The following is a 23,130-nucleotide window of genomic DNA, read 5'->3' as shown; positions in this document are numbered from 1 at the left end:
AGGAGGAGCGAGATCCACTCGAATCCGTCTTCGGTTCTCGGTGATATCTACATGAACAAAACGGATCAAGCCATTCGCTGGAACCGGTTGCCAGGAAGCAGCAGCATCGCCGGATAGCTTCTTCGCTCGAGATATCCCCTACTTAGAGGCGAAGCAGCCTCGACTTGCGTTCGCGAACGAGCACGCGTGTACAACGGGTGTAATCCACCCGTGAGATTTATCATTAAGCCGCGCGTTTCAGTAGATGTACATCGAGTACAAGTTTCGAGTAGAAGATAACCGTGCACGCATCGCTATTGCGCTTAAATGCAACGTAAAAAGTATTATAATTCGATCTCGGTTACATCGTTTTCGTCGATAATTCTTTCAGAGACATAAGATCAACGTTAACCTCACCAGGCCCGGTCACGAAGACCGGTTTCGATATTTCGTTAAAAATTGTACATTCCTTGTTATTTCCTACGTTCATCTAACTTTATGTAAATTCTTCTGTTATCCGATTAATCAGTTTCTCGATTTTTCTTGATAGGAGAATTTACATAAAGTTGGACGAACAAAAGAAGTAACGACGAACGCGTAGTTTTAAATTAAATATTAAAACCGGTCATTTGTCCGGGCCTGATAAGGTTAGTGTTAAAGAGGTGATTTATATGGCAGATCGATATTATCGATTTAGCATCAGAATTGTACTTTTCAAGCTGTTGAGAAGCGCTAATATATTACGTTGCTGGATGTTAACGCTGGATAACGTTTGGTCGAAGAAGCACCGCAAAAGATATAAAACGCAATGCCTTAAACATTGGCATTAAAATTCCAATTACGTATCTATCTTGTTTCGCGTTAATCAAAATCTTTTCAGATAGACGTAAGTGAAAAATAAAAGACAATTATCTTTGCCCGATCTCAATAAATCTATCTGCGAAGAGATTAATGAACGTGTACGATGCAAACTCAACGAGTCAGTTTCTAATCAAAGAGTAAAACACTAAATTACATATTTAATTAAACACTGCGATAGTAAAATTTAAAAATTCATCCGTTGCCTGAAATACACGACTTCGTGTCCGAGATTAAATTTTCTATCGAGTTTCTGTGACGAAACGTAAAGAAATCTTGTTAATTGGAAGCCGCTATTTCCCTAATATCTAGTTGCAAAAGAAAAATGGCCCGTGCTCGCAGAGCAAGAGGAAGCGTGTCAGGGTCAAGGGTCGGCCACTTCTGGAACAAGACTCCCTTCCCCACGAAAGAGAGTCCCTCCAACTGCAGGAAGTGCATATGCGACCATGGGATGCAGGTTGCACTGCTACGGTCTCCACATCTGTTACAATCTGTCCGAGCCTAAGTCACGTTCGCGCGCCTAACTATTCGTCACGTTAATCCGTCGCGAGTCTGAATGATTACGAGACGACGACTGGTCTGACTGTCAGGGTTAACTTTCAACGGGGAGAAGCGTGCCACGGAGCTTTACTGTGAATCGACGCATCGTCTTGGTTCGAGTTTCTTCATTCATAAATTTGGTAATCGCGTGATTCTTGAATTCATCGTTTTTAAATCGTAGATGAATACGTATATTGGAAGTAGCAAAGTCCATTTTTGTTTCTACGTTTGCAGTTTAAAGATAATCTATAGACGTTGAGGTTTATCGACATCTAGATACTGTTGCGCGATAATTTGTCAAGTAAAATTTCGAAAATCTCATTAACGATATTAATTCGACCGATTTCACTGTTGATCGACGAATCAAACGAATCGCATTCTTCACTTTTAAATTGTAGATAAAATACACGTAGAAAATAAGAAAAACTAACCAGGTTTTCTTGCACAATAATTTGCCAAATAACAGTTTGTAAAATTTCGTCGACGAAACTAGATGAACAAAGTATCGCGCGGTATTTCGTTGACACAATAAAAAGAAATATCGATCACCGACGATATTTTCAAAAGAAAATGTAATATTGCGTTACAAAGATACATAATACATTAATAACATCAGTGCATCGCATGTACTACATTAACAAAAATAGAAAGAGAAGAAAGGAAAGGTAATATATACATAAAAATGACAAAATCCCTAAATTTCATATAAATAAAACATAGTACACTACGTCTCAAAAATCCTGAAAAAAAAAAAAAAAAAATACTTTGTATCGCAAAAAAACCGTAGTACTACCTCGGTACGTAATGGTAGTAAAAAAAGGTAAAAAATATCTTTCATAACCGCAGGAGTGGAAAAGAAGCCATAAGCGCGAAAAGTTGCACGCTGAAAGAAGGACGTGGACGGTCGCGTTTGCTCGGTTCCATACCTCTGGGCCTGGCGAAGGACTTCATGGCCTTGATTCCCATTCCGGCATAAGCGTCGCCGCCGTAGTCAACGTACATGAGTGCTGTCCTCGCGTGCTCACTGTACATACACGAATTCCCGGATCACTGTCATTCACTTTGCGTCTTTTGTATTTCCCTGTGGCGTGTATCGCGCGCGAACGCGCCTCTATTACATCACTTGGATGGAAAGTAACACAACAAGTAGGGGGTTGAACTGAACTCGTCTCGGTCGTGGTACGATCGTCGGTTCCATCGAGGCAAACGTTCGCTGCTCGTCGATCGAACGATCGAACTTCGATCGGTCACGGCATCGCGAACAATAATTGCGAAAGGGGAGTCGATGGCGGAACCGAAAGTTCTCTTTTAGCCCATGCTAGATCCTCAAGGTGTCGGCGGTTCGAGTGGTCGATGACGCGAGCTGTCAATGGAGCATCAGTGGTCTGACAGAAGCAGAGCTTGCCGTTAAGAACTTCTCTTACACTATTCTACACACTATTTCGAAATGGTGGTTCGCGAATGAAAACTTTCATCGAATTTCCAAACAACGATCAACGTTTAAAAATGATCGTTTTCGAGTGTCGTCTGGTGCTGTGTGACGGAGCAGAGTCGTAAGAAAGTCTTCACGATCAGAAAATCTTCGACTTGCTGTCAACTTTAGACGTTATCGAACATTGTCGATAAGCAAAGGCACGGTTTCGAGAAGCACGAGACCGCGAGCCATGGCAGGTCTCTCTGTAAAGACGGCAGGTGAGCAGCTCGGCGAAGAAACTGGTCGAACTCGGCTACGACTGGCAGGAACGACGAAGAGAAACACACGAGGCGACTCCTCGCGTCTTGCAAGCCGGTCCGCGCGTAGTGTCCAGCATGTGTTTGCTATCAATTCATAACCGCGACCCACCGGGCTATTTCCGAATACCTGCTTGCGCAACCATGACTGGTGAAAGAAGAGGGGGGACACCGGAGCGGAAGCAGAGGAGGCTCGATCGCGGGGACCTGGCTCCGAAAATACGCGAGGGAAGCTTCCAGTTCGCGACGTCCTCGCGAGTCGTGCCACGATTTTTCGATCCTTGGAATCGGGCCGTAGCTCGTTTCGATCCGCTCTCTCACTGGCGCCTTGCCGATCGTGCGCACACACGTGGAACTCGACGAAGACACACAAACGAACGAAACGACGAACGACGATATACGTATGGTAACATAGAAGAACACCACTGTGATCGGATATAATACGAGAGTCCCTCGAGAGTGAAGATATTTTTCGGATGATCTAGATGGAAGATCGGGCGCGATCTTGGTGGTGGAAGAGCGGTTCGTTGGTTCGTCAGGCCGAAGCGCCACCGTCGAGCACGTACGACCGCGTTCCGCAGGTAAGTGCGTACGCAAGGAGAGAGAGACGCAGGGCAGGAACCCAGAAGAAGAAGAGGTAGCGTAGAAGAGAGAGGAGGTAGAGGAAGAAGTTCGAGCGAGCGAGCCAGCTGGACGAAGAGGACATGGAAGAAGAGGTGGAGGAGAATGAGGAGAAGGAGGAAAAGGAGGAGGATAGGATCGTGTATGGTGGAGGGAAGAACAGAAGAGGCGAAGAGACACGGTCGTGAGGGCAGAGAGGGGATCGAGAGAGTTTATTCGAGGCAACGGGCCGTGGGGGACGTGGCGGCGGAGCCGACGGCGGAGGTGGACAAGCACCGTGGGTTATTCCTTGTCCTTCGGCCCGTTGAATCGCGTAGATTCGCTCGTTGGCTGGCTGACGAGATAACGGAGATCGTTGCGGGTCTGCGTGTACCGAGCCAAATATGACTTCGAGAGGGGAAAAGGACAGAGAAAATGGATATACGTATAGCAAATTGGATACGATCGCTCCTGTTGCGTCTGTACAGACAGCAGCAGATAGTGCGATCCGGGTTTTGGGAAATTTGCAAAACTTCGAAAGCGGCGCGTATTAAAACGAACGACGCAAATCGGAAAACTTACTGAGAAAAGCGAATTTGTCCGAAGAAACGGGTCACAAGCGACAAAGAAAAGCAAACACGAGGATTCACGAGGAAAACGCCAAGGTAACGATATACCGAGGAAACACACGATCGGTAGAGACAAAGAAGAGACGATCGGTCGATAGAGAGAACGAGCGCGAGAAAAAGAGAAAAAGAGAGAGGAGAGACGGTCTCTCCCGGTGTCGGGTCCCCACCAATCCCGGTGCACGCTGGCTTAGCCTCACTCCTCGCTTAGTTTTATGAATGAATACTCTCCCGTCGACGCGACGCGGCAAACTCACACTGGCGTCGGCGCACACGACCACCCGCTTCCCGTCTCGTTCCTACCACCACGATTCTCCCACTCCCAACCTTTTTCTTTCCTTCTTTATACTACCTTCGCCATCTTCGTCAATTACACGCTACTCCATCCTTCTTCCTCTTCCTACGTACCTTCGTCACCCTTTGAATCTCTTTTTCTCCGATACTTCCATCCTCCTCTCTTACGCTCCTATCGTTTCGTCTTCTTCTAGGCGTACGCATCTACATATATCTCTCTTCTTTTTTTTCTCGCGTTCATCTTTCCTCTCTAACAAGCGCGGGTTATATATATTTGTCCTCGTTGCTCCATAGGTTAAAGATGACCGCGCGAGAGAGTGTACGAGGCCCCTCATGGATAGACGCAGACATAGACCAGACCATTCCTTCATTCGGTCGGCTCGTTCATTCATGCCTCAGCCACACGTTTCAACCGTGTAGTCTGCCCGGCTGAAACTGCCCCCACCAACCAGCTACGCTTTTCCTTCTGCCTCTCGCTGCCGCTGACGTCGCGACGACCGCAAAAGAATACTATTCACGGGCCGACGATCTCGCTCGCGCCAAGATTTTCTGACGCGTCCCTCCAACACCGGGGGCGGTTTTCCCCGGCAACACGTGCGGGGGAGGAATGCCCGATGAATGAATCCTCGAGGAGGTTTCGCGTGCTACGCTTCGCTTTTGTGAATGGAGCCCGACGATGCTTCTCGTTTCTTTCTTGCCCAATTTTAACCGAGTATTCGTTTTTTAACGTTCTCTTTTTGTCGAGACAGTTGGAACATCCATATAGAAATTATTTCGCGGTACGCTGTACGTTACGCATCGTCGAACAAATTACAATTAAGATTAGAGGAAAAGCCAGTCTCTGCAATCGTTTAATTAATTCGGATGTCTGTTTTAAACTACTATTGAACTTCGTTCAAGGCTTGTTTCAGCTGTACAAGATTCTGGAATATTCGACGTTTCTAGCGTGACTGCCACGCTCTTTCGTATTAAAAGATATAACGTTAAAGATGATGTTAATTATCGTTCGATCCTCGCGTCAATTTCTAAAGGAATATACATAGTATACTGGTTACACTATGTCGTTATTGGTCAATGACGCGACGAATCTCATTCTTCGACATACACGAGCTTCTTTATTGTCGATAAAAAATTTGCAAATTTATGATATCTTTCATCTTTTCATTACATCAATTTGCTTCGGCTCGAATACCATGACAATTGATATTACCATCACTTGCCCGATACGACACAGACGTAGTCACCTGACTCGACAAAAAAAGCTACCCAAAGTTGCTTCTACGCTGCGAAATAAAGTTGGCTTTCAACGCGATTAGCTTCGCTACGAGTAAAAGTTTTCTCCATCGTGTCCGCTGGATATCGAGTGGCGAGTTTATGAATGGTCTCGCACTGCCGGAAATGCGTCCCGTAAGAAATTTTTAGCCTTGCCCGCGAGCAAGAAGTTTCACATTAATCACCGCGAGGCAACATCCTCGAGCTGAGAGCGTGTGGCGCGGGAAAGGCGGAGGGACAAGTAGAAATTACCGACGTTGTTAAATAGTGTTTGCGTTCGAGCGTACGGCGTAATTACGTCTCGCCTTCCACCGAATGCTACGTATTCTCGTCGATTATTCCTCTGAAAACCGGGCTGCCGAGTATTACGAGGCGACTTCCGTGCCCTGACGCGAGTAGATCTTGAATGGAATCGTTCTACCTTCTTTTTTCATCCTTTTCGTCCTGCTCCTCCTCCTACTCCTCCTCCTCTTCTTCTCCTTCTTCTCGTCTTGGAAGGAAACGTTGATTTTTTAATAATGATCCGAAGATGATTGGTACGGTGAACCGGTCATTTCCGAAACGTGGTGAGTCACTACTATTTTAAAAGTAGCTTGATATCCTTGAAACGTTATTACATTTCGAGGAATAATCGTAATAATCGATATCGAAAGTAAGCGGTAAAAGTTTGTTGCGATAGGTTCCAATCATATTTGATCCAGGATTTCATCCACACAATCTCACTATCTCGAAACATTTGCCAAAATATTTCAGGAAATATTTATTTACCCTTAACATTTTACCCTCTAAATGTACCTAAACGACGGCCAATCAAAATATTGCTGTAGAGACTGTGTGAGTATAGACTATAAATTAAACAATTGCGACTTGGGTATTTATTTTACTGTCCGCCTCTTTTCTCACATTCCACTTATTACAACTAAGACGCTTAAAGCCAAAAGGTCTCGTATTCGGAATATCAACATTTTTCCACTTTGCTTCGATCTCGTGTGCAATTTGACTTGGTAATTTGAGTCCGTATTAGTGCATACCGTCACGTTCAAAATAGTACAGTATCGTTTCCGATCGACTAAAGGCTTCTCGCCTTGGAAAAAGTTAAATCGTGCACCAAGTACCCTATATCGATTTTTTTAAGAGATCACTTGTCAACGTTCTCGAGCCGCTAATGTTATCCCAAAGGATTTCTCTTTCGGTATAGGTATACGACTATGTAAATAAATAAATAAATGTACAAAGTTTTATTAAAATCGACGTAACGACATACTTGCAGGGCTATTACAAGGTAGTGGATTCGATTATTTCGAAGAACTTTTCAAGAAAATAAGACAGAGATAAGATCGAACGGAACGCTAGTTATCCAGGGTAAGTAGAGCGTGGTTTATTGCTAATTGGCAATCAAGGGTGACACAGAATAATTAGAAAGCTATTAGAAATGGAGTGGACTCAAACAGAGCCACGATTGCTGCATGATTTATGAATCCGTTGCAGAGACGCTTCGCAGGGAGAGATTAGGCAGCCAGCTGGTATTACCGCTAGCAACCGTGCATAATAAAGCGCAATATAAATCAGTGTCAATCACGTTCGAGGCTTGTGCAAACATTAAGACGCGTGATTCGGAAACCAGAGGAGTCTGTCTAAAAAAATACCATCCTCCGATTCGATCACGTATCACGATTCTAAACGAATGAAAATTTTCGACGCAGAAGGTGGATAAAACATACACGCGATATATCGTATGGTCGCATAGATAAGCAATTATTAGCTTAACAGGAACACGTACGTGAAAAATTTTCATCAATTTTCGTATGACTTCCAACATAGCGGAGGAATAAATAATTTCCTGGATTTTCTAATCGCCCCCCAAAAAATATTCTAATCTAAAATTGAATCTTACCAAAGTAACGTAACGCAATTTTCAAATCGATAAACCGAATCTCTTCGTATCGCTTGACGAAAAACGAAAGATGTCAAGCCTCCTATCATAGAATTACGAAACGATATCGGAAATTTTTATCCATTCAGACGCGTTTTACTCCGTTTAACTTAGGGTTTAGAGTATACGCGCGAGACCCTCCTCCCAGCGGTCAACCTTCTTTGCCAACCGGTTGCGCGGCATTCGTTTCGATAAATTAGCTGGGAAACGTTCCGCCGACTTTGTAGAGTCCGGATCTTGCCTCTAATCACGGACAACAGGTGCGGCAACCGATAAACAACCGGACCGCAGGCGAATATATTCGTCACAGACTCGAGCGAGGGTGAATGGAACGAGAGTGAGAAAAAATCAGATTTTTTATTTAATTTCAAGATTTTTAGATTCGCGTTGCTCGGATCGATCGAAGTTGCGCGCTATTCGAGGAATAGAGCAAGGCCGGTTCTCTTTCTTTTTAAGAGGGAAACTAATTGTAAGTAATACAGTATTATTAAATAGCAGATAAAATCGTGTGACAGCTCGTTTCGATGACTTTTATTTGCCTCGACTGGTTTCGTGTTTGCTACACACCGTGGGAATGAATTTACCTCGTTGGCTCGTACTGCCACCGGAGTTCCTTCCGTTTTGCTATTCATCGAAGATTTTTACACTCCGATCAGTCGTTCATCGTACTTCCCTTTGACCACCGCTCCGGTCATTCTACACGCGAACCTATCTCCTTCGGAACATCGAACCGAAAAGAGAAGGATCGTCGAGTTAAACGATTATCTGATCGGGCAGAGTATCGGAAGAGAGGCCGACCTGGATCGTCCCATTCACAAATCCGCTCTCGGTCGCGGGTCTATAATCCGCGCGCGGCTGCATGGTCGAGAACCCGGAAGGCAGCGCGAGAAAATCGTAACCGTCGATCAGCCAGCGGTGGATATTAATAAAGCGGAAGGTAGAGAGAGACGGACGCAGGAACAGAGAAGGAGGCGGTGGAACGAAAAAGCAACGAGAGCAGCCAGCATCTTCCAGAATAATGAGATGAGAGCCGGCCATGAGGAGGCTATAAGTGTATGCGCGGTTTCAGGGAAGAAATGACACGCAGAATGATAAAGAAGCATAAAGAAGGTAACAGCGGTAGAGTGAAAGGTTGGGATTCACGAGTGGTCGAAGAAGAAGAAGAAGAAGAGAGAGAGAGAAAGAAGGAACAAGAGCAGAATTACCGCAAGAGGAAGGAAGTAGCCTGTCCGGCAGACGGCAACAGCAGCAACAACAACAACAACAACACCTACGGTGAGTTCTATGGAGAGAGGGAAGAGGAGAGAAAACGAGAAGCGGAGAAAGGGGAAGTTCGGAGGGGAAGAAACGAGAGGCAGAGGATGGACTCGGTGATAGAGAGCAGAAGCTGTTCCATGGTGTACACTTGCCGAAGGCTAGGCAGGTTTTTGCTCGGGTTTTTTACGCCGTTTATTATAACTAGGAAGAGCTGATGCGCGTTGCGAGGCAACCCGATATACAATGAACGCGTGTAAGCGCGTGGAGCCCGCTCGATCGCGATCGGAAGCCTCCTGCGCCTTCGAACAGTTATTCCGACAGAGTTTTCTAGGGTACGAACCCTCTTCATACATCGCACTTTGCCATGAATGTTTTATATGATATTGTATACTGTATTGATACGTAATTTGAGTTACGAAGTCGGCTACAACGTCTGCAACTTAACGAGGTATCTTTTCTTTTTTCTTTTTCTTTTTTAAGGAAATACCAATTCGAACGAACGCGATATTGAAGTCTTTCGTATCGTACAATATGATTGTTAGAAGGCTGCTAAGAGTTTACGATTGATTAAATTACTCGGACAAAGTAGCGACAATTAATGGCGACAGAAAGAAAGCAAACAAGAATTTTATATAATGGAATAAGATTCGAGTAAGGAAATAAGGAACTTAGTTACATATAACTTGCAAGAAGTCGTGTCTAAAATCGAAAGTCTGTCGAAGCTGAAAGGCAAGAGCTAATAAATGCATACGTTGTATCATATGATATTCGCGATATCCATATTTATTCACAGGCTACTACTCCACCAATTAAATCCACCGATTAATTGATATTTCACGCGATCATTACCAACGACCAAACAATCTTCGCTTAACGAAATTATCAGAACGTCAATTCGTATTCTTGCAGCTTTTCCTCGTAAGCTAAGAAAAGTTTCATTCGTACTGTACGCTTGCTGCGAACTTATTAAGGAGCACGGTAGACGTTGGCATTCTAGAGCAACGAAAAAAGGAAGGAGACGAAGGCAGAGTGTTTCAAAGAGGCGCGCGACCGCGCGCAGAAGGTATAGTTTAAACGTAGAGGTGGGATGGAGAGCGTGAGAACGCATAAACTTATAAGGCACGAAAGAGAGACCGAGGAAGGGAGATACAGACAGCAGCAGGCCGTGCTCCTTTCCTCGCCGCTGGAAACTGCTCCTTAGGAGAACCGTAGGATAGCCTATCCGTAACACGTCACTTCCTTCGACTTTGCCTTTATACCTATCTTTTTCGCTCATTTACTCCGCATTTTTATCCCTATTCCTGCTCGCAGCTACTTTTTCCTCCCCTTTCCCAACGAGATTTTATTTGCGAGATATATGGACGCGAGGTAGTTCTTACGATGAGACGCGATAAATAGAAATCGTTTCACTCTCTTTCGGACATTGTAAGGTCGTTTCTTTGGTCATTCGTGACTTTGCAAAGCGACACACAACTATGATAAACTTTGATACTTGCGAGATGAACAGCATGGGAAAGAGTTGCTCGCGTAAGAAAATGTCCTCTTCGTCCTCGATGTAAGCGGCGCGTGTCCGTTATTTCGCGGTTTATCGAATGAATAATTAAAAGGGCAATAAGGCTTAAATACGAATACGACAATCTTCGTGCAAGATTAACGTTTATAGGATGAAACCGGTAGTTTCGCGAAGCGGTTCCAGGCGAGGTACGCAGGTGTGAACATCGAAGAGATCGAAAGCGAACACCTCTCGACCCGCATCGAGTTTCATATATTAATTAATAGGGGGAATCTTAACGACCGTTCGAATACCGGGCGAAGGCATAAACTCGGGTTGGAATACATTAGAGCGGACGAGTAACGTGGTTCAGATCGTAAAAACGAAGAGGAGGGAGTGTACGTTTTCGGGCGATCCGTGGTTTCTCGTATTAATTAGCATAGAAATTTAACGAACTGTGGAGATGACCACGCGAGTGCATCGCACGATCGTTGCATAATTTTCCGTTCCACGGGATCAGGGTTGGTTTTAAGAGTAACCGAGTCGAAAAATATCCATAATCAGCAAGTTAATGCTTATTGAACGAAATTAATTTTAGTTAAATCGATTTTAATGCCTCCAAGCGTAAATATATTCTCATTTATCCGCCCTGAATTAAAACGAAACGACACGTAGAGAAAAACGGGGCTTCCTAAACTAATCCGAGCGACTCGATAAATACACGACTTTTCTATTATCGATTAAAATTAAAGAAATAGGTTTGAACTAATTCTATGGATAATTCCATCTACGATGACGATAATGATGAAAATATACCGATTTTAAAGAGATCATAAGAACTCGATGCTCTTGTCAAATGTTATCTTGAAACGTTACTATCTCGTTAACCTCCGAAATTAACAAGTTAATGAACGATCAACGATCTTTGATAAAACGAATGTCAATTTAACCGAGTCCGTGAGATCTTGGACAAAAAAGGAGAGCGGAAGCATTAACGAGAAAAGGTGGGAAGAAAGAAGGAGAGAATAAGGAAAGAAGAAACGAAAGAAGAAGAAGTCACGGTTACGTGGCCGTGGGCCATGCGCTCGCGCGCTTGGGGTTACCGGAAGTCGAGTGACCGTAGCGGGGCAGGTGAGCCCGATCCCTGCCGATCCTCCTCCTCCCGCTGGCAGCGAGAGAAAGAAAAATGGAAGGAGAAGCCGAGTAAAGGAAGTGACGTCGCACCGCGGGGCTCGTTCACGTGGCTGCAACAGGAGAAGGTGGTGCGCTCCACCTTCTATCACCTAGGAAAACGGCCCATAACTCTTTCCTCCGTAGCTGCCGCGGCTTCTCGCGTCTGACAATGGAGATTGCGCGTAAATGGATGGGATCGTGATAGAGTAGCGCTCTAACCGGCCAACCAGATGCGTCTGTACGGAGATTCAACCTCAGATCCTGTGCTATTTACTTCGATCGAAGTAGATACAGGTGTTCCGATTGAAAATCTAGCGCGAAATAGAATAAGGTGCTCCGGAGAATTAGATTCCAAGTTTGGAAGTTCCTTTTCCTGTAAATTTCTTAATTATCGACGCAGAGTATATAATCAACGTTTGAGTCGTCGGATGTGAAATTATTTTCAGAAACTAAAGAAATTGGCACGTATATTACGAAACATCGTACACGTACACTTATAATCGTATCTATAATATCAAACAAAGTAACGCGTCAATTTATCAATTCTATAAAACATCTTCGCTTCAGTTCTCTCGTTTGATGCAATAGAACCATTCACACTAACGATCGCTTAATCATTTTGATCGATGTACGAGCAGAAATATTGTGACTGGAACCTCGGAATAGCGAGTGAAGCAGAAACGTTCGATTGCATAATACCATTAAGATCGTAGACTCGGGAGGAGGCGTGTAGCAACGCGTTAAATAACCGCCGGCTTTCTCGCCAAAACTTTCAGCGCTGATTATGCGAGGCCACCGCGCCGCACCGCCGGCAAACGATTGTCCCAACAACACGAGTTTTCTCTCGCAACGGCCGATTATTGCGGCAACGCAATATCGGAACGCAGAGATCGTTGCGTGAAAGTCCACCGTCCCGTACGTCCGTGCAAACGAGACGGAACAAGAGGAAAGGGAGGACGCGGACATCGTCGAGCCAGCGAAACTGACAGAGAAAGAAAAAGAACGAGAATGGAGGGAGGGAAGAGGCGACAGTTTCCGGTCTCCCTGAACGCAAGCGTTCACTCTGCCGCTTCTCTGCGCTCGTCTGCGACTCGGTGCGAGCATTTGGCAAGCCGATTTCCCGATTATCTCCTCTCCATCGACTTCCAGTTGCCGATGGACGATCTCAAAGGAATTTCGCGAACGCTTTACATCGTATCGTGGTCGAATTAAACATTGTCAGGTTTATGAACAGATCCCGTAATTCTCGACTCCTCTGGATGATATTTATGGCCAGCCGTTTGGCACATGTAATTTCTTTTAGGAATTTTCTAAATTTGTTTCCAGATTCTGAATGGTAGTCTTGATAGATGCGATATCAGTAGGAAAAGCAAGCTTCTGCCGCAAGCTGATTCGCAATCGAATGTTCCAAGTATAAAATAATTCGGTTAATTCGATTGCACAATGGTGAAAAAAATATGACTTCAATTTAGCTTCTAACAAAACTGATAAGAATAACAATGTATGTGCGGTGGTTTGATAGAAATTTGTCAATGACCTGGTTGGAATTAATACACAGTCTTCGAGCACGTACGCTGTTGCTCAAAAGTATGAGATCACCTACTGTTCTACATTCATAAATTCTATCGCCCACTGACTCACGTTTCCGAGGCTTAAGAGAATTCTCGATAAAACCTCGTAAATCTGGCGAATCTCTTAAGAATGGTTATATCGCGTAGGGAAACTTGTAGTGGCCTTTCGTACAACCGTAACCTCAACAAGGCGACACTTAAAAGTTGGTACGTAGGAATAGCAATCGAGGCAGCCCGGCTCTATAATGAAGCGGTCTCCGGCTGGCGAGACGTAATGCCGTCTTCGAGCAGATACAGCCGCGATGAATAATGTACAGAAGCAGATTATCCTCGAAACAAGTTCTCAGCTTAACTCCCACGCGCAAGGCTACCTTGAGACAGGTGTGTGCCTCGCTGCGTGTACACGATAACTGATAAGGTTGTACCTTTTGGGAATTGCACTCTTATCGGTGGAACGCTACTTTCCGAATACTAATAGTGTTTCGTTCTGTACAAGCTGATGCAAAAGTTTCGCAACTTAACGTTACAAGCATAACGTGCAGCTAAAATCGCATGAGACGAATCGGTCCGATCTACCGCAATTAATCAATTGTTGAAAAAATAAAGGGTAGTCGCGTAACGCCGCGAAGATTCGGAAACTTTCGAAAATTAAAATTCATGAAATTGTCTTTAAAAAAAAGACGCAATGTCGATTTGATCAAAAGTATCGACGTATTCTTAGTAATCGAAAAGAGGACAAGCCTTGGGCTTGTTATAAAGATATTATCTTCGTACAGAGTCGATGCAACGCAAATATCGACGATTTTTATTTCTTTCTAAATTTCTTTCGCCGATATGACGCAACAAGATAATGCTCGCCGATTTCGCAAAGACGAAATCGAGAACACGGAAATAAAGAGTGGACGACGATGATTTCGCTGTATGAAAAGCGACACGTTCCAGGTAAAAAGAAGCGAGAGAAAGACAGACAGAAATGCCACGACCAATTAAACAACGTCTCTATCGATTAATTACGGCCGATTGGATTCGACGAACCATGATTGATCGACTTTATCAGTGTGCATTCGCTGAGACATATGATTAAACGTTTTGTGCGCGACGCAGGACGCTCGCAGATTTCTTTCCTCGTCTCTATCCCATCGTCTGCCTCTCTCTCGTCACTCTTATCGAAAAGCGAGATCTCACGACCGAACAATCGCGCGGCAAACCGTCTCTCCTTTTATTATTCCCCTCTTTCTTTCCTCTTTTTCCTCTTTCTTTCTCGTTTTTACGAACGATCGCCGCGGCAACAATTTCCTAATCGACCCCGCGACTTTCGTGCAATTAACCGTTACACAACCCTTGCTTAACGATCGTATCGGCGAAAAAGGAAATGTGATCGATCGGCTTCTTATCGAACGCTGAATTTTCCGGCCGATCTACGCAACCGTTTATGGAAGAAACAATCAAAATACGCAAATGTATATGATTTATCAACGTCTGTTAATTAAAAAACAGACACTTACGATCTTCAATTATACCGATTGCGTAAATTGCGATCGAAACGAACAGTTTCAAGACAGGTTTCATTTCGAATTTAATGTATTAGATAAAAGGAAGAAGACGTTCGAAAAGATAGAAACGCGACGAAGTAAGGGTGGGGAGAACAGAGTTTAAACGAAGATTAAAGGAGTGCAATTTTCTAATTCAGTATCTACGTTATTATCGTATCCGTGTTGTAAAAATTAGCTTTTCGCGTGATTTCGCAAACTCAACGCCTATCATCTTCCACGATCTATCTGAGATATTTCTCCATCATCTTCGCAAGTTTAAAAGTATTAACATATTAAGAGATATTCGCATATTACTTGCCCTCGTCAACCATATCTTTAGATCCAACAGGTTCTTTCCACTTTCAGGTGTCTTTGCCCTTTTAATCACCGAGTGACTATTAAAGTGACTACTTAAAATCAAGTAATCAACAAAAATGTACCTGTCAGGTACCATTCGTTGAATCTGCAACTACATTTCTAGAAAATTAACCAGCAGAGCGGAGAATTCGAAGCGCCACGGTGTCTCGTTTTAATTTCAGCACCGTCCAAGTCGATCAAAGAGGAGGACGTGGGTAAGAAAAAGAAACGAGAAAGCTAAACGAGCGGCAAAAGGGACGAGGATGGGAGATGAGAGAGGCGCGTGTGTGGGAGAGGAGGGCACGTAGTAAGCGTAGTAAGACACGAGCGGAAGTTCGAAAGGGGAAGCCCCTGGTAGAGGCCGGGGAACCGGAAACGGCCGAATGCTCGTCACGAGGCACCGGCCAGCCCGAAGAAAAGCAGCAGCTAGAAAGAAAGAGCAGCGCACAGAGGATATACGTTAAAAGGCCGGCACACCGCACGAGCACAGAGAGAAAGAGCAATTTGGAGCAGAGGTCGAGACGCGAAATAAGAGAAAAAGAAAGGATTTACGACGGGCAGTACGTTAAACGAGCTGCAGATCAAAGGGCTCGATATTAATTGATATTAATTGCTCTCCTGCCCTTATAATCCTTTTCCTCTTCTCTGTTTCCTTCCTCTTCTATTTTTCTTATTTCTTTTTTTTCATTCTTGGAAATTTCTACAGAAGGATTTTGTATAGGTAGAAAATAGGATGTAGAAGGCTCTGAAGATTGACAGAATTTTTTATGGCGTTTCTTTATCCGTTATTAGCCTCGCGGATACGAAAGGTCTCTTTGGTAAAAAACGGGAAGAAATAAGTAACAGAAATAACGAAAGAATAATGAGTAACCATTAGGAAGAAGAAGCTAAGGTTACAAGTAAGAGTTAAGATAGAAAAGTTATGAAATCCGACCTAAGGAGGATCTTAGAGATTCCACGATTAAATATATCGATCTTTCGATGCATGGATTTAGCGAAATTTTATTTATCACCCTATGGAAACAGCTACGGTAGACGTAAGCGGTGCGACGTCGCTAAGCGTTCAACAGCAAATAATTTCGCATTCTTCCGGAGGGTACACATTTATGAACACTAAACGTACGATCGAGAAATAAGTTGCGAAAATGGAGGATTTCTTGGATTTGCGAAATATCAACAAGTTTCCAAATTCCAGTTATCGTATATAAATTCCAAGTCCCCTGCCTTCAATTGCCCTAAACATCGAAAAGACACACATTGTAGTCGTACAACGACCATAAAACCGGAAAATAATAGGAAGCCAACGTCGGCTATTACTCCTACTAATCCCTAGTCCATGGTGCGCGTGCTTGATACACGAATTACGATCGTGTACAACACGACCAATTACCGATCCCTGTCCGATCACGCTTCCCGTAAGGAAAAAACCTGGCAAACGACATACAACGAATAAAAAAGAAACAAAGAAACAAGAAGAAAGAGGGAAACTTGTACGCCTCCGAAATATAATGTAACCGACACTCGGAGAGAGACGTTGTTGGCGGCTCGGCGCAACCGTCACACGAAGAAAACGTTTCGACAAAAGCCGACCGTGTTGGTGCGACTGAGACGCGAATATTCGCTTCGAGACGGTGGGAGTATGTCCAAGAATGAGTAATACAGCGGCCAGCAGGGATTATGGCGGGGGGAGACGACAAAGGGGCGAAAGATAGAAGAAGACGGAGCACTAATGAATGACTACAAAAGGAACAGGTATAGCGAGACGAGGAGGTAACGATGTAGAAAAAGAGAGGGCAATATTGTGGTAAAGAAGGATGGAGGCAGTGAATGAACGACGAAGAGAGAGAAGCGTAATGGTAGAGTAAAAGAGAAGGTAGGGGGAACGAGCTGACGGTAGCACGCACGCAAAGGGGATAAGGGACGTCCAGAGGGGTGAGAGCCAACACGGGGAAGAGTTATTTTGGTGCGTGTATCGAAATCAGAATGCAACAAGTGACACACGCGTGCGTCTACTGTCGTGGTCGGAAACATTGCTTAAAATCTCGTCGTTGCTCTCCTACGATCTTTCTCTTACTCTCTTCGCCTTCCTACGGCTCGTGCAGCGAACATACACTTCTAACTTTAGATTGTTTGCTATCGGTCTTCAAACATATGACGGACCTCTGAGGTCTGGTCTGCACGAGAGGCGGCGACAGCTCGGTGCAAGCTTTTTGGGCAGATTCGTGGAATATGCTTTCGGGTATACTCCGTTGCACCTAATTTACCATACGTATGTAAACTTGAAGAAAAAAATAAATATCCCAAATTTATGGAGGAACGATAGTCAGGAAAACTCTACCTTTGTCTCTCTACCGTCGATATCTTTCCGAAGTCATCGTTATCTCGTCGAATTTCCTTCCCAAATTCCCAAACTTCGTCCATCTCACGAACCATAGTTCCAAATTGTATCGCAACAAAGTAGCATGGATGAGCTTTTAACAAAATTACACGTACGCGAACTTTGTGTTTTTTTTTTATAAAACGACTGTTCAAATAAACTATTAAAAGTTAGTTATTCGGTGATTGCCAGGCTCCTTCCTGATATAAATAATTTTCTCGTATATACTCCGTGGATGTATTATTTTAACCATCGCGTTAGACAAAATCGCCGGAGATCTTGGAAATTTTTATGCAAACGGCCGTAAGGTCGAATCAAAGGAGAAAATAAACTGGATCTAATTAGCGGCTAGAGTTACTCGCGAAGAAGAGTACTCGCGGATAGAGGCGGGTAAGGGGCAACGAGACGGCGCCAGCTCGGCAGAATTAATTCCCGCGGAGGTGTTCTCCGCGTCCCGAAATGATGTTCCAAGAAGCAGAAGCACAGTTAGCGAGAACGAAGCATTCGTATGCAGCGTGTCGGCCGTGTAGACGATAGGCGATCGTGCCTTGCCTGGCCGGTCCGTCCCGTTCATTCACTAACTCGCTTCGTACTCCAGTACATTATTGTTAGACAACTGCCCGTTTCCGGCGCTATCGCTTCTACGTGTTTGTCATATTTTCCTCTTGCCCACTATACCGAACAGACAACGCTCTTTCTTTTTCGTTAGCCACCCAACTTCACCACCAATTTTGGAACTCTTTTTCAACCATCATTTTACATTGTACGTTATTGATATTTAAACGTACATATGTATATGTGTGTGTACATATATATTTTACATTTTAACAATGGAATATTTAATTCTTCATTGGCGTCGTTGAGCGTAGATGACTATAGCTGTGGTTAAGATCTTCCACTTTAACGTATCTTTTATTTTCGAAATAAACTTAGGTTGGATATACGTAAGAGACGATCGCAATTGTTAACGTCTACGCTATTTTTCATAGTTTCTAACGAACAGGCGAATAAAAGATACTGTTGATGGCTTTTGATGGAAGGGAAGCCGAATAGAACTAAATTGAACAAGAACGAAATTTATCAAAGACACGCTATTAGTCGATGAGCGAATGACGATGAAGGAGGGCAAACGAAGCAGTGGAAGCTGGTTTTCGCGATCCACCAAGCTCGACATTACGATCTCACACCTGAGCAGGAGAGCGTGCCTTTCGTGTCGCGCGGTAACAGATCGTTTCCGGCGCGCGTAGAGCCTCGGCGTACCGCGCCGCCACGCCGGAAGAATTATTCAATGGCGTACTCGCTAACTGCGACTACTCAATAGATTGCTTTGTGTCGATCTACCAGCGGGCGAATTAAGCCTCTGGCCCTCTGCTTATTCCAAGATACTATCTGCGCGAGCAACGGTTTACTTCATTTCCAATATCGACTAGATTTCTGCCACATACAGGATTGTCCAAAAATAATGTACAGTCGGAGAAACGTCGTTACCAATAGCTAGCTACTGATATTCCCATGCGTAGTAAAATATCTTTTATGTTTCTTTTTACTGCTTTCCATTGCTAGAATTCTAGAGTTATTGTTCAGGTTGATTGATAGAGGAACAAGTAGATGAATTTGTAATCGAAAAATATATTGAAATAAGTATAAGTATATGCATAGTGCATACTTATCCAGATCGTCACTCTTACATTGTTACAATACAATAGCAAATAGTTATGATAGGGAGCATGTTCATATATTTATAGCATTTGGTAAAGGACATTACCAAAAGGTTAACATTAGTGTGTAGCTTTACCTGAAGGCTAAAAGAGACAGCAATAAAAATCTACTTGTAGCTCTTTTGTTTCTAGACCATGTAACCCAAAATAAAATTTATATTCAAGGGCACAATAATATGGACCTCTCTTTATTTTAAATCTTTTCACTAAGTTCTATTCTCTTCGTAACAATGGTCACGGATATACAAAAGAAAAGGTGTAGAGTTTTTCTTGAAGCAATTACTTCAACAGTTTATATTTTGTCGTATTTATATTATTGTTATACTCTGTTATATTATATCGCTTAGCGTTGGACGTCACAAAAGAATGGACGAAATTTTAACGTAATTGGAAAATAAGGCAAAGAACGATACATAGAAGAATTCCATCTGTTCAAGTTAAAGTGTTTTAGCCTGCGTATTTAATATTCAATTTTGCAAAGTGAACGTAATTCCGTTTTTCTACGCACGAAGAACACGCGTTAGGAGAATTCTGGACTGTATAACGACAACGAGAACTATTTTCAAGACTCGAAGTATTACGAAGAACTTCTGTGTCATTTTTCTTTTTTTTTCAATCTTGCTGAAAATACGAAAAAAGTTTCGTCGTTGAAAAAAGTATTCCAAACGTCGAAAGAATTTTACGGTGTACGATAGTAACGATTGCCACGGTATTATTTTAAACACGCCGCTTTTGCGACACTCTGTAGATGCTGGTTCTATAATAGTCGCGTGAAGGATTGAATGAAATGCTACAGGAGATAGTGCATCGATCCTCGTCCACCGCGTGGTCCCATTCATAGGAGGTGCTTGGAAACTAGCTTGTTTCTAGCACAACGTCCTGCTCATGAATAGAAATGAAATAACCATTAAGTCAGTCGCGAATTCTTAACCAAGGAAACCCAGAAATTGAGCTTCCGGGCAGGTTTACGCGATAAGATTTACCGCGTTTATGCCGTGTACACTGTACACACCGATACCGTTGCACACGGTATAATAATGTTGTTCAAGTAAACGGAGACTTTCTAATCTCGAGTGTCGTTATTGTCTCGCTTCCCATTTCTGAGAGACGTTTATCAACTCCTACAGCGGATCGATCGATCATACAAATCTAAGGAACCTATTTCTCCATACATAGTCAAAGATTGGAGAACTTGAAGAAATTCGAAAATAGGCCGAAATTATTAATCCATAAGACGAGGACTATAGAGAAGATCGATAAGTCGTCCATTTTTTATAATCTTTACAAAATAGTTTTGTTATTTGCTTTCGAAATTAAATACTTTGTGTACAAAAATAATCGAAATTTTTTAGTGAAACTTAATGTCTATGTAAATATAAAATCACAAGTTGTTCGATGAAAAGATCTGTCGTTGCTTTCTATAACTAAGCCATCTATTAGGCAATTAGGATGACTTCCATCACGGAAAAATGTCGTGTCTTTAGATAACATCCAATCGTCAGAGCACTGACAAAGGAGAACGTTCTGTGAAATTATTACGTGACAATGCTAGACCACGCACTGCTTCTACGACGAAAGACACAATAATAAGTCTTGTTTGGAACAGTCAGCAGTTCTTTCTGCAGCAGCCAGCTTATTCGCTGAACGCAGCTCTTTCGAATTACGACCTGTTCCGATCGATACAACACATCTTATCCGATATCCGATTTCAATTACTTATCAGATACAAAAAAATGGCTCGATGATCGAATCTTCTGAGGTGGTATATGTTATTCGTGATAGAATTGTCGCTGGTCCTCGTCCGGAGTAATTGTTGCTAGGGGCTGTAGATGTCGCTGCTGGGGTACTGCTGATCTTCCTCCTAATTTAGTTGCGTAGAAGAAAAATCGGACTCCGGTCGCCGGGATTTGAACCCGGGTTCCGAACGTTCGTAACCTAAGGCACTAACCACTGCGCTGCCGTTGTTCGACTCTAATTAGTGTCGAGTAATGGTATTTGACTTATCGAGTGCCGTCACAGTACCCCCTTACCAGTGATAACGTTATAATCTTAGTGTGGTAAAGTGTCAGCCGATTGTTGTCCAATCCTTGCAGATGTTGCGCGATGCCTTCGATGTGGCCATGGATATACCTCTCGGTACGGTGCGGGGCGTTCCGCGTACGGTCGTAGGCCTCTGTTCTTCTTCTTTTTAGTATGACGTGCTGGTGGCGATGCCCATGAACTTTGCGATGGCTACATCACTGCTGACTTGGTCGGTCATCGTCTCGTATCCAGTCACCTGCATTTGCGCGTCGGTCGGAGGTGAGGTGTTGAGGTTTGCTGAAGATGGAAGGGCCGTTCCGTGTTCGTCGTAGCGGTACCTTCAGCTTGCTACAGTCTTAGATTCGCGATGATGGAAGTCTCGATAGTGCTATTATCACGTAGTGCTTTTTTCGCTGTCGATCACGTCGGGGTCACCAGTTTGAAGATGGTATATGTTGTTCGTGATAGAATTGTCGCTGGTCCTCGCCCGGAGTAATTGTTGCTAGGGGCTGTAGACGTGGCTGCTGGGGTACTGCTAATTTTCTTCCTAATTTAATTGCGTAGAAGAAAAATCGGACTGCGGTTGCCGGGATTCGAACCCGGGTTTCGAACGTCCGTAACCTAAGGCGCTAATCACTGCACTGTCGAAATTATTTTTACTAAATTTACAGTGACGAAATTCATCTTTTTCCTGATATTTAGATGACTTAAAGGTATAGAAAGGATATTTTGAGCTTCACTGAACAATTTGGATTACTCGTTTGTACACATAATATGCGTTTTTCTTATCATATTGAATACTTAGAAGATACTAATGCGATTGATTTGCTTTAATACTATGTTTGAAGGAAAATATTGAAATATTACTCGGAATCTCTGTTCAGTAACGAGCAATCTGATAATCTGGAATGAAAGCTATAATTAACACTTTCACGTCCGATGGCTCCGACGTCCGTGTTGTCAAATGCAGGTCAAATTCTAGTGTCCGGTGACGCTACATTGGTGTCACGCGCAAATCGACGTAAAATTTACTCAGTTTGCAAATTTCATGCTCTCTACAAGAAAAAAAGAAAAAAAAACAACGCCGGCTACTGGTTAAAGTTTCTAGTAAATTTACGCGGACGACAAAACGTTAAAATTAAAATTCCATACAGAGGTAGCTTGCCTTTGAATTTGCTGCCTTAAAACATGAATCTAATCGTCGAACGATATAAAAATCGGGAACTTAAATCGAAACATATGGTCGTTATGTCTCCTTGTAAAAAAAAAAAATCGATATAATTATTACACGAAACCCGGAATAATTTCCACGAAAGGTAAAAAAAAAGTCGTTGTTAAAGTCGGTGGAGCGGGCACTTCGGTCTATTTCCATGAAACAGGAATCAGAAGGCTCGTGTTCACGGGTACGGGCACTGGAGGTGGCGTGCACGAAGCTGACACGTGTGTGTCCCCTCGTAAGTATACCGAAGGACCCCGAAGAAGACTATGGCAAAGAAGAAGAAACGTGGTCACAGAGAACACAACAAGGTGGAGCAAGAGGTGGAGGACAAGGAGGAGGTGGTGAAGGAGGAGGACGTACGGAGGGAGTTCGCAGAGTTCTGGCTGGGTGAGCACACGTCCGGTCATTATCGGAGCTTATCTACATGAGCACACCTCAAACGTACCCAACCAAACCTTGTACGTAGCGAGAACCTCGCGGTACCATTGTGTTCTTCGTGTTTATAAAGCGCGTCTCTGTCTCTTTGCTCGAATAAAAAATCACGGTACTCCGATTCTCTGTAAATCTGCCGTGTTCGAA

The 23,130-nt window shown here is 43.5% G+C and overlaps 1 protein-coding gene and 1 long non-coding RNA gene across 6 annotated transcripts in view; one reads left to right on the top strand and one right to left on the bottom strand.

Annotated features, from left to right (window-relative positions):
* The window catches only part of LOC100644371 (ETS-like protein pointed), a 145,118-nt gene that overhangs the window by 57,133 nt on the left and 64,855 nt on the right, over nucleotides 1-23,130 (bottom strand). The window contains exon 1 of one of the 5 annotated variants that reach the window (XM_020865102.2): nucleotides 2,304-3,365. The exons of the other annotated variants lie outside the window; for them this stretch is intronic. Within the exon in view, the coding sequence (XP_020720761.1) occupies nucleotides 2,304-2,409 (106 nt within the window). The 5' untranslated portion in view covers nucleotides 2,410-3,365. Of the gene's footprint in view, nucleotides 1-2,303; nucleotides 3,366-23,130 lie in introns of those variants that run through there. 5 annotated transcript variants of the gene reach the window in all.
* Nucleotides 3,932-6,763, top strand: LOC125385780. The gene is made up of 2 exons (XR_007225405.1): nucleotides 3,932-4,373; nucleotides 4,923-6,763. It is a non-coding gene; the product is annotated as an uncharacterized LOC125385780 (long non-coding RNA).

This window comes from Bombus terrestris, chromosome 10 (genome assembly GCF_910591885.1).
Source record: "Bombus terrestris chromosome 10, iyBomTerr1.2, whole genome shotgun sequence".
Classification (NCBI taxonomy): domain Eukaryota; kingdom Metazoa; phylum Arthropoda; class Insecta; order Hymenoptera; family Apidae; genus Bombus; species Bombus terrestris.
This window is presented reverse-complemented; position numbering and strand designations above follow the sequence as displayed.